The sequence below is a fragment of the Eurosta solidaginis genome, chromosome 4, assembly GCF_040869045.1.
Source record: "Eurosta solidaginis isolate ZX-2024a chromosome 4, ASM4086904v1, whole genome shotgun sequence".
In the NCBI taxonomy this organism is placed as follows: Eukaryota; Metazoa; Arthropoda; class Insecta; order Diptera; family Tephritidae; genus Eurosta; species Eurosta solidaginis.
Genome location: NC_090322.1, coordinates 239,280,779 through 239,293,507, shown reverse-complemented (window position 1 = coordinate 239,293,507; position 12,729 = coordinate 239,280,779). Strand labels below are relative to the sequence as shown.

Genomic DNA, 12,729 nt, shown 5'->3' with positions numbered 1-12,729 from the left:
CTTAGATCACAACTGATTCATCATTCTCAGCTTGCGCTGCTTTTATACTCTCTGCTGCCGCGTCAGCATATTTCTCCAAAAGTGTAGACCTTTCGCCTTCTAGAATCTCTTGCTTGGTTACCAGCGATATACATGTATATTTGTAGTTTAGGCGTTTCTCATAGTCATATGCGTGTGTATGTGTGAGCACTACTTCGACTGATGATTACATGTGTTTGCGAGTATCTCTTCGTTGCCTTGTATGTACATACATATGTGTGTAAATGATGATTGATTTGTTTACGTACATACGAGTATCTGCTTAGTATCAGGTTAGTGATCATTTAGTGATGCTAATATTCTTCACAATATGTTCGCACGGGCGCTTTGCATTTATCATAAAGATTTATGTAGCAACCCTTGTATTATGCCCCTCTTATGCTAAGCAGTGAGTGCGGTTGCCAAACCTTTTATCAGCATAATGTAACTGTTGTCATTCTAACAAAGTGTGACGGCTTGACTGGCATGCATATAATAACACTCTGAAGTACTTCGTGTTATTTTCTTTATTTTTTACTAAATTTTTCTTTTTCCGCTGCAAGAGTATTACTTATTCAGTCATCATATCTATTACTTACTACCTACCATTTTTTGTAATCTGAGTTGGGGCTACTGACTTGTTTTGCTTGCTTTGTTAATATTTTGATGTCGGTATTGGTTTTGTTCTTTTACTTGGTATTTTGTGACAATGCGTCATAATATTCAGTCGGCGCTTGTGGCGATTTTATGTAATTTTAAAAAATACAAGTAATGTTCTCATTTATTTGTGTGCTATGCCAGGTTTAGTTAGGAAAGGTGTCACCGACTTTATCTTCTTTGATATTTCTTTAAATTAGATGTACATTTGTATTAGATATCTACATGCATGTGGGGAGCCCTGCTTGATGTGTTCCCCTACCAACATCTGGTGGAATATCACGTATTATCGGATACCAGTTCGAAGACTCGCTCCGGTTGGCGGAGCGAAGGAGCGACTGGCGCGCCTTGTTGGACGACCATAACCGTTTAGACGGTTAAGCGCCAATTAAGTAAGTAAGTTCGAAGACTCCCTTTCTTAGAGTTTGTGTCAAGAAAACCCTATCTCACATTTTAATTTAATAACGCCCTATCTCCGAATTAGGTCAGCTGAAATGTATTGCGTTTTTGCTGAGATGGGATGATTTTGAAACTAGTTCTGAAATAGCCGTTCTTCAACTTCCAAGGTAGGGCGTAAAAAATACATAGGTTAGGTTGAGCTGGCCGGTCCGTGAGGACCTCACATATACTGAATGAGTCCATAGTGTTGCCAGAAGCTTGTTTAACGACCAAACTGTAAAACCTTATATATATATTGTGGCAAATTTTAACATCACTAAGCTGTTATTAAATAAATGCACAATGCATTTACACACATATATAGAAGGCCACGAAGAGATTACTCACGAACACACATGTAGTCATCAGCAGAAGTAGTTACACACGCATATGGCTATAAGAGAAGCATAAACTACAAATAGGTATATATGTATATAGCTAATAACCAAGCAAGGGATACAATTGTTCTGGAATACAGTTTCGCGAAATGACTATACCTTAGGAGAAATGGATGAACGAGAAAACTGAGAGTATAAAACCAGCGCAAGCTGAGGCATCAGTAATCAGTTTGATTTAAACACGCGAAGTGAAGTATAATTCTGAAGTATAATTGTACTACTCCCAAAGTAAGCTAATAAAGAGCATTTTGCAATACAGAATATTGGAGTGATTTATTCAACAGTTAGCGATTCGAACGTTAGCAGAAGGTTTGAAATAAGGCGAATTTCTCTAAATTCGTTACATATATGTTATAAAAATAACTCCGTCCTCTTGGCAAAAACTAGAAGCTTTCTAGGACTTAAGCCACTTGGTGCTTCTAGATGTGACAACGGAACACTCCTAATAGCTGGAGTCTTAGCCTGGTAAGCGCAAGGCACGAGCGCGCAACGTGCTCGTTCATTTCCACATCCAACCCGCACTTCCTACATCTGCTATCACTGAACAAGTGTAATTTAAAAGCCTGTGACGTCATAAGGCACTGTCCAGTCACGACTACCCATCACGAGCATAGAGTTCCCTCTTTTCAATGACGTTGCAAGCTCCGAACGATGTGTCCTATTTAGCCAGCTCATTTGCTTTTCAATTCCATCTATTCCCATATGCCCAGGGACCCAATATACATAGATGCATATTTCGCCCTGTCCCTATCTTTCCATGGAGTGCTTACACCCTAACATACTTTTAGATGTTGCTCTATGAGAGATTATAGATTTAATTATTCCTTTGCAGTCAATATAAAAGTTGACGCGCTGCAATTAAAGCTATTTTTCTCCAGTATTTCTACTGCTTTAGCCACGACTACTATTTCCGCTTGAAAAATACTACAGTGATCTGGCAGCTTGTAAGATTTGTTTATTTACGAATCTGCACAGTATACCGCAGACCCCATATTAACCGATATCGCGCCATCGACTTTTCGATAGGAACTTTTTTAATTCTAAACACGAAAATGATATGTACATTAGGGTGGGTCGATTTCTATGGATGAAAGTTAACCGATATCGCGCCATCGACTTTTCGATAGGATTTGGGCTAAGGAAAAAAAATTCCACTACGCACACCCAAAAAAATAATTTTCGAGCCAGCGAAATTTAATTTTTTTTACTTTTCTTCGACTTTGATTTTTAAGTTTTTTTTCATGACCTACTAAAAAAATTTTCATTTGATTTTAAAATTTTCATGTATACCCTGCCCGACCCAAAAATGTCCGCTAAAAACGTTGGCAATAACAGTTTTTGAACAAAAAAAAAAATTAATTTAATTTTTTTAGGTCATGAAAAAAACCTTAAAAACCAAAGTCGAAAAACAGTAAAAAAAATTAAATTCCGCAGGCTCGAAAATTATTTTTTTGGGTATGCGTAGTGGAACTTTTCTCCTTAGCCCAAATCCTATCGAAAAGTCGATGGCGCGATATCGGTTAACTTTCATCTATACAAATCGACCCACCCTAATGTACATATCATTTTCGTGTTTAGAATTAAAAAAGTTCCTATCGAAAAGTCGATGGTGGGATATCGGTTAACTTTCGTCCATACAAATTCACCCACCTTAATGTACATATAATTTTCGTGTTTAGAATTAAAAAAACTTTCCTTTTACTAAAGCTCCATTTTTCTCTTTCCAATTTTCAGTGTCGCATAACAATCAATATAATCCCCCCGACCTACCACCCATGGTTTCATCCAAGGAACAAACCCTGATGTGGCAACAAAGTTCATATCTTGGAGATTCTGGTATACATTCCGGTGCGGTCACACAAGTGCCGTCATTATCAGGCAAAGAAGACGATGAAATGGATGGTGATCCACTCTTGTTCGATTTGGATACCGGTTTTACACAGAATTTTACACAAGATCAAGTGGATGATATGAATCAACAACTCAGCCAAACACGTTCACAACGTGTACGCGCTGCTATGTTTCCCGAAACTTTAGAAGAAGGCATTGAAATACCATCAACACAATTTGATCCACAACAACCGACTGCTGTGCAACGTCTATCAGAACCATCACAAATGTTAAAACATGCCGTGGTAAATCTTATCAATTATCAGGATGATGCTGAGTTAGCTACACGCGCTATACCAGAATTAATCAAACTATTGAATGATGAAGATCAAGTGGTTGTATCACAAGCCGCAATGATGGTACATCAATTATCAAAGAAAGAAGCATCACGTCATGCCATCATGAATAGTCCACAAATGGTTGCTGCACTTGTACGCGCCATTTCCAATAGTAATGATTTGGAGAGCACCAAAGCCGCTGTGGGCACCCTACACAATTTGTCACATCATCGTCAAGGTCTATTGGCTATATTCAAGAGTGGTGGCATACCAGCTTTGGTCAAGTTACTCTCATCCCCCGTTGAGAGTGTATTATTTTATGCTATAACTACATTGCATAATTTATTATTACATCAGGATGGTTCAAAAATGGCTGTACGTTTAGCTGGTGGTCTACAAAAGATGGTCACGCTATTGCAGCGTAATAATGTGAAATTTTTAGCCATTGTTACAGATTGTCTACAAATTTTGGCCTATGGTAATCAAGAGAGTAAATTAATAATACTCGCTTCTGGTGGACCGAATGAATTGGTACGAATTATGCGTTCATATGATTATGAGAAATTACTCTGGACTACTTCACGTGTATTGAAAGTATTATCGGTATGTTCGAGCAATAAACCAGCTATTGTGGATGCTGGTGGTATGCAGGCATTGGCTATGCATTTGGCAAATCCCTCACCACGTTTAGTACAGAATTGTTTATGGACATTGCGTAATCTTTCGGATGCTGCTACAAAGGTTGATGGTTTGGAGCCATTACTACAATCTTTGGTGCAAGTATTAGCCTCAACTGATGTTAATGTTGTGACTTGCGCTGCTGGTATACTTTCGAATTTAACATGCAATAATCAACGTAATAAGGCTACTGTTTGTCAAGTTGGTGGTGTTGATGCACTCGTACGTACAATTATAAATGCTGGTGATCGTGAGGAGATCACTGAGCCAGCTGTGTGTGCATTACGTCATTTGACTTCACGTCATGTAGATTCGGAATCAGCACAAAATGCTGTACGTTTGAATTATGGTTTGTCGGTGATTGTCAAACTCTTACATCCGCCATCACGTTGGCCATTGATTAAGGCCGTTATCGGTTTGATACGCAATTTGGCTTTGTGCTCAGCCAATCATGCACCATTACGCGAACACGGTGCCATACATAATTTAGTGCGTTTGCTAATGCGCGCATTTCAGGATACTGAACGTGTAAGTGTTGGAAAAGAAATTTAGTTTTAATTTATATACACAATTAAATTTTGATTCCCAGTTTTTTTAGTTGTTGTTTTAACCCGAAAAAAAAAAACAATCTCCGAAGGCTCATGAAGTGTTACGAACATGGGCAGCAATTTGTGGGAGGGACGCAGCAAATTAAATGGGGTTACACTGCAATGGCAGTCCCTTTCATTATGGTCCACCCCTGTTGAAACAGCAAGTTTCCTTGGACTCCCGTTAGAGGATATTGATGACAATTTGTGATCGGTCGCAGCTGTTAGGTGGGGCGAAGCACTGCTACAACAACAACAACAACAACATGAGCAGCAATTTTCCGTATACTAATCCGGTGTGCTCCGGTACTGAAATCTTCTGTTTCTAGCATGCCTACCGCGGCAAGCCGTTTAACCCGTTGTTTCAGCTGTTAATGTTTAAAAAATCAGTATCTGTGCACAAAGACTTCCATATATCAAATGCACCTTGACGAATTTCCAATGAGAGTTAATGATTGTAGTCTGTTTACGAAATTCCACTGCTAAGCTTTCAAAATCGAAAATTTTGAGTGACTTGCATGCTCGTTGTCCTGCCGAAAACTATTTTGCCTATACATGGTTAGGTTAGGTTAGTTTAGAGTGGCCACCGGTGCGGGCACCAGTGCACTTAGGCCGAAAAAGGTCCCATTGTGATACCACGTGGATCTCAACCCTACTCAATCCAGCAGCTCGAAACAGCAAACGTCAGGAGTTTCTTAGGCTCCAACTTAGCCAGATCACAAAGATCGTGAAAGAAGGGAGATCCCAGATATTTCTTCTTCTTGTGCCAAACCGCGGGACAATCGCACAGAAATCCTCCTCTTCGTCTTTGCAGCTCCTGCAGTAATCATTATAGGGAGCACCCAGCCGTTGTGCGTGCCTCCCGATTGCTATGTGGCCGGTTATAAGTCCAACCACTAGAGATATGCCCCCCTACCAAGAAGAAGGAGACTTTGTGTGCGTCTCGCGTCACATTCAGGCCACACGAGCTTGGAGTGGTAGCATGATTCAAGATTGCTCCATCTCACACCCGCTTCCCTAAGGAAAATCCCTTTCCAAATGAGCTTATAGGTAGCGAGCGGCATGCTCAATCCGTTCCAGGACGACGAAAGCGGAACGGATGTGCCCCCTCTTGCAAGTTCGTCAGCCATCGCATTGTCCGGTTTTTCCGAGTGCCTAGGCACCCATGCCAGACGGCGGGAGGTTTGCTCGGCGATCTCGTTAAAAGATTTGCGGCACTTCTCCACTGTCCTGGACTTACATGTGACCGATCCAAGCGCTTTTAGTGCAGCCTGGCTGTCAGAGTAAATACAAATTGTATTATAGCCGTGAACAGCATTATAGCAGCCACCTCCGCCTGGAAGAAGCTGCAATGATCGGGTAGGCTAAATGATAGATTCCCCCTAGTTGAGGTGCAAAGACACCGCTACCCACCTTATAATCCAGTTTGGAGCCGTCAGTAATATATGCAGCCTATCGCTCAGGTCCGCAATTGAAAAGATGGTTGTTGTCATGTGAGGGCAGGTTACAAACTGGACATACTTTGGGTTTGTTGAGGTTGCTTCATAATAAGTGAGAATTTAACCCATTACAGTATTTAAATCGAAGTTGAGCTTGAGTGACGCGCGTCTTCCTGGGGAGGTTGCTTTCCTGGAGTTTAGGGTACTACGAAGTTCATAGTGATTCAAGAATATTATATGGCGAGATGTTAGGGCGAAAGAAGATATTTAATGGAGTAACAATCGTTTTCGCTGTTCCATATTAAAAAACTGGAGACTTTTTAAGTAGTACGAAACAGACTCTTTAAATATAAGATGGTTCTAAAACTTTGCGGAAATTGTAGGACGGCTGTATGAGGAATTCACCATACCTTTTGCTTTGCTGTCCGCCTCAACATAGCTGATTTTTTAAGGCTGTATAACTCTGTAATTTATTTTGCCTTTGAAAAAATGACCTATTTGAAAATAAGCTGGCTGAAAAATATTGGCATAACAGCTTAAGTTAAATCAAAATTTCAAAATCTCAGCCAAGCGATTTGTAAAAAAAAAGCCAATTTGTCTATTTGTTTCCTATTTGCTCGATATAGGGTGTATTCGAGCTGCAGCAGTGTTACTTTTTATGACAGCGCAAAATTTGAGCAGATGTGTCAATTTCGCGCGTTCGTTGAACGAAATACTGACAATCTATTGATCATCGCTAGGAAATTAGCGGCATTCCATCAACTAAGCAGCACTTTGGCTGCTCAAACACACCCATATTAATTGTGCATTAAATCTAAAATATAAAACTCAAAAATGACTCCGGTTGTTATGTCCGCAGCATTTATTTGGTTTAAAGTCACAACCAATAATAGCCAAAGCCATAATAATTTACATGGGCCATCAACGCGTTCTCTGATTGAAAAGCTGAACTTCCAAGCCTGCCGTCATCAGCTCAGTGTCATCATTGCCCGTAGCGCCATTAACACCAAACTCGTGCCTGACACACAAAAATCGTTTCACCTAATAGCGCAAGTAAAATGTACTAAGCACTCACTACTGAGCGGCGTCAAAAATTCGCTTGCAGTCATTGCGTCAATGGGCTGGCATCGGCATTGGCGCTGGCGCCATGCAATTAACATCACTAAAATTGCGCGAATGCCCAGGCTCATTACTTTTTTTTAATCCAGGTGGTGAAAACGAAGCAGGGGCAAAACGTATGGTGAATTCCTGTCGCAGCCGTTCCACTTTGTGGCGAATGAACGACTCTACAATGAATGCTCCCTCTTATTAATCTACTCTCTTTGATATTAATATAATAACATATTCTTACCTTGATCTAAATCTGTGAGTTTTTCAAAAAAATTTCAAATGCAACGTGGCAGTTCTAAGAGGTTCAATTCTGCTGAAATTTCGCACAGCTTGTTTTTAGAACATACCGGCAAACCTAATATTTGCAAAAAAAAGTATACATAACGAATGGCTAAGTTTGTTTCTTTAAACTCGGCGACCATTGGGGACGCGTAGCATACAAGCGGCTAGCCAACTGCTTTATAAGTGGCTTTGAGCGTTTCTTTGTCTTTGCTCCAAGTTCTTCCAGCGAGGGACTTGAGGATTTTGTAACGCCTCTGAACTTAAGGTACAATTGCGGCTGCATCCATACATCCAGTATGTTTGGGTGTAGGACAGTCGGTATCGTAATGCCTTCGACGTGGATGGCCAATGTTGCCGATATTTTGCGCAATCACGTTGTAAGAGAGGTCGCCAAGGATTTGGTCTGAGACAGTGTGAAATTTCGTGAGGTGAAAGACTAGGAAGAAAGTAGTTAATTGTAAAGCTGGGCTCATCAAGGGATGGGCCAGGACCTGCTTCCGTAGACGTAGGACACAATTGTAACTCCTTCTTGGTGGGAAGGGATATGTAAAAGTTAAACAAAAGTGGGATTAGCACACCACCCTTAGGCACTCTCTTTAATTTTGATAAGTCTAGCGCTACGAGTAGTGTTCTATTCGCAATTTATTTGTGCGTTTATAGCGTTTAGTGCGGTGGTGCTATATAATTTTCTAAAGCCATGCTGATGATTGGCAAAACGCAGGTTTGCGGTGAAGTAAGGGAGCAGCATGGCTTCAAGTTTCTTAGCTCCTGGCGATAGGAGAGATATCCGACGACAACAGTCTCCTACGTTAACTGGTTTCTCAGGGTTTAGGAGCGGCCATTTTCCATTTTTCGAGGATGGCGAATGTTGACAGTTACTTTGATCCCTGTTGTTTTTGTTATTGTAGCACATGTTTTGATGTCTGTTTTGTTGTTGTTGTATCGATAAGGACACTCCCCGAAGGCCTTGGGGAGTGTTATCGATGTTGATGGTTCTTTGCCGGATACAGATCCGGTACCAAGCCCGATCATCTCGGAATTGATTTGTTATGACCACATGCGACCTTCTTAGCTATCCCGTTCTCCCACCCCGAAATCCATGAGGAGTTCGGGGTCGCCAGAGCCTCGGCTGTTAATGAAACAGGATTGGCCACGGATAGGTGAGGTTGAAAATTTGGTTTGGAGAAGCTATATATTGCGCTGGCAACCTGAAAGGGTTGCGCTACACAACCCCTTGAATCTGGTATTTTAGTCGCCTCTTACGACAGGCATACCTACCGCGGGTATATTCTAAACCCATAACCCGCACCCGCTAAACCCCTAACCCGCACCGGCATGGAAACCCCTGTCTACGGCTTTTGAAGGCTCAGCAAGCTCGATGGCTTTTTTAATGGTAACAGGAGACGCGCTATGTTTATGCTTAGGTGCGCGTCTGTTCTGCGATTTGGATTTTTCGACCGAGGAATGCGTTACGTATGGCCGTAAGAAACTGTGTCATTGTGCTTAGTCGAGAGAGGCAGAGAGGGTACAGTTCTTTGGATGTTCCTCCCAAACTGTTTGATGCGCAGGTTTGTGTCCCTGATTTGGGTCACCTGGGTCTGGCTGTCTTACAAAATGTTTTTTTTTTTTTTTATTTAATATAATTTATAATTTTTCTCCTCTTTTTAAAAATCACAGCAACGTTCATCTGTTGCCACAACTGGATCACAACAGCCAACCGCTTATGCCGACGGCGTACGTATGGAGGAGATTGTCGAAGGGACTGTTGGTGCTCTACATATATTAGCACGTGAATCACATAATCGCGCTTTGATACGTCAACAATCTGTAATACCAATATTTGTACGTCTGTTATTTAATGAAATTGAGAATATACAGGTTAGTAAAATGGGCGTTGAAGTTATCCCATGAAAACGTTAAACAAATTTATTTTTTTTAGCGCGTCGCTGCTGGCGTACTTTGTGAGCTGGCTGCCGATAAAGAGGGCGCCGAAATGATCGAACAAGAGGGCGCTACTGGTCCGCTCACTGACCTATTACATTCGCGTAATGAAGGCGTTGCCACATATGCGGCAGCTGTACTCTTTCGTATGAGCGAAGATAAACCGCAAGATTATAAGAAACGTCTTTCTATTGAATTGACCAATTCATTGTTGCGTGAAGACAACAATATGTGGGGCAATGCTGATTTAGGCATGGGTCCGGACTTACAGGTGAGTGTTCAGTGTACTTTTAATGCTGCCAAGACGCACTATCCATTTTAAAATTTAGCTACCTATCCTTAAGTTAAAGTAGCGTAAGCTAGGCGCTTTTCTGGATATATTTGTAAGCTTATTTCGAAAAAGAGCGCGAAGAATACATATTGGATTGCTGAAAACTGTATGTATTTAATTTTTTTTTTAAGATTTATATTATTTTAGATTTTTAGTTTAATTTTTCCAAAATTGGCACTATTTTATTTCAACACACATATTTAGTTGATTAGAACCGGATGGAATAGCTGGTGGAGATATAAATTAAATACCGTTACTGCATGCAAATATTTTTTATTTATCTCTTAGAAAAAATGTTAAAAATAATTGTCTGTCTTTGCGTAGAATGTATTGAAAGTCAAGATAAAATCAAGAGACCAATCCTTAAAATCCTTCAAACCTTTGCAGTTGTTATGAATAACTCTAAAATATTCAGCCTTTTTTCGCTTCCTCTAATGGGGGTACATTGACTTATTTTGTTGCTGTTGCAAGATTTTGGGGAGTGGTTGTTTTTGTTGTAGCGATAAGGACACTCCCCGAAGGCCTTGGGGAGTGTTATCGATGTTTATGGTCCTTTGCCAGATGCAGATCCGGTACGTTCCGGGAACGATTTGGTATGACCACATGAAACCTAGGCCACACCGCCCTCCCACCCCCGAGATCCATGAGAAGTTCGGGGTCGCCAGAGCCTCGGCTGTTAATGAAACAGGATTCGCCATGGATAGGTGAGGTTGTCAACCTGGGTTGGAGAAGCTATATATTGCGCTGGCAACCCCTTGAATCTATTTAATATTTTACTCGCCTCTTACGACAGACATACCTACCGCGCGTATATTCTAACTCTCTAAACCGCTGGGGGAGTTTTGTCGATGTAGACGGATATAGATCAGATAACCGGTTATCAGTACAATTATAAAAAAATAATCAGCCCGATTCTAAACAAAAATTCCTTGCGAGTTTTTTTCCGTCCAACATTATAATGAATAAAAAATCCGTGGGAGTCTTTAAATTTTTTGGTTAGATCCTTTGCATGCGATGCTGACAGTTAGAGCTTTTTTTCGGAAAACTTCACCGGGCTCTTTTCAGACGAAGTTGGCAAAAGTCTAAAGCATGAATTTTGTTGCGCTGAGTCCTAATCCGCATAATGATGCGTGGTTTGGTCCTAACTTAATTTTGAACAAATTGTTTTTCTTTTTTAAGGTTATGATCAAACCAAAACCTGTTAGTCCGAATCTTATCGCGGATTCGAATTAAGAGCTTCGAAATGCATTAGAATACGTGTGCCGCGTCACCAGACTTCTTTTTGTGTTGTTTATGGGGGGACCAAACTTCAGTGGTGGCCATTTCTAAACAACTCGTAGAAAAATAAATAATAGGCTGCCTTATAATAGGCTGCCTTAAAATATGCAGCGTTTGCTATTTTTATGGTGTGTTATAATAAAAATAATAACAATAATAGTTTTCCCAACATTAAGGAAGACGCCTGGACAAGATACTTCCGGAGGGTCACCTTTACTTTTTCCTACCTATAATTAATACCAGCTTCGAACGGCTGCCTACTAGCCCAAAACCATAATTTGTTTAGCAAATCCTGACCCATAACATATTATTACGAGCCTGACCCGTACCCATCTGGCGCAACAAATATAAAAATCTTATCAAATATCAACAGAAATCAGCTGTTCTATTAACTTACAGCTTGCGCTGCTATCTAGCGTATAATAGCAACTGTCGTCAATCAATTAAAATAGCAGAGGTCGGTAATGCAGTACAAATATTCACAATAGTGCCAGATAGATTTCTTTGTGTGCTCACAATCGTTTATTTTTAACAAATTATTTTAATAAAATATAGCTAAACAAAAGCACTACGACCAAAATTGCCCAAAGCTCGCTAATAGAATCTCCATCTTTACAACCAAAACTGTATTTATAGATTTGGATTCCAAATAAGAGCGAAAAAGGGACCTGCACATAAAAACAGCAATTAGAAGTAATATATATGATTATTATAAGGACACAATGCACTGCGACTAACAACCGCTTCCCAAGGCAGTCGGTTTTATGTACCGGAGCGACTCGGGATTTTTCCCGACCAAGGACTGTCATTTCAGTGTGACCCCATCTAATTTGTTTCGTCCCTGCCACAAATTGTCATCCTCCCAGCAGCTCCTTGCAGCAGGACTGCTCCATATTCTCTTACTCCGGGAAGGCATCGAATCCAATCCGAGTCCGTCTCCTGACCCCGGTCCTGAGAAATGGTTTTGCTGCATCTGCCGGAAAAGAATCTTTTTAGGACGGTCATACTCTGTTCAGTGTGTCTCGTGCAAGGGATCGTTGCATCGGACAGGTTGCTCTGGGCTTGATCCCAAAACCCGACGTCCACGTAACTTTTATAAATCTTTTGTGGCTCCTTGCTGTTCACACTCAAGGGCGTCCCGTAGTCTACGCCTTAGCGCCCCCCCCCCCCCACTACCTTCCAGCAGCCCCGCTGCTCAGCAAGCCACAACAAGTACCCGCTTCTGCTCGCGCCCCACGGCGCCAACAACTCAAACAGCTGATACCACTCATAACTACTACCTTCGTAGTAGAGTTGGTAGCAATGCTGAGCATCAGCCCCTGCCCCCGTCTTCTCCCCCCTCTTTTCCGGCAGCAATCGTGCAGGTCAGGGAAACAGACTCTTAGTCCCTACCTCCGTTTGCAC

At 41.2% G+C, this 12,729-nt stretch overlaps 1 protein-coding gene across 1 annotated transcript in view; it reads left to right on the top strand.

Moving 5' to 3' along the window:
* Positions 1-12,729, top strand: part of arm (armadillo) — a 121,677-nt gene that overhangs the window by 85,147 nt on the left and 23,801 nt on the right. The window contains exons 3-5 of the mRNA XM_067785212.1: positions 3,246-4,885; positions 9,453-9,653; positions 9,715-9,987. Coding sequence (XP_067641313.1) covers positions 3,246-4,885; positions 9,453-9,653; positions 9,715-9,987 — 2,114 coding nt within the window. The remainder of the gene's footprint in view (positions 1-3,245; positions 4,886-9,452; positions 9,654-9,714; positions 9,988-12,729) is intronic.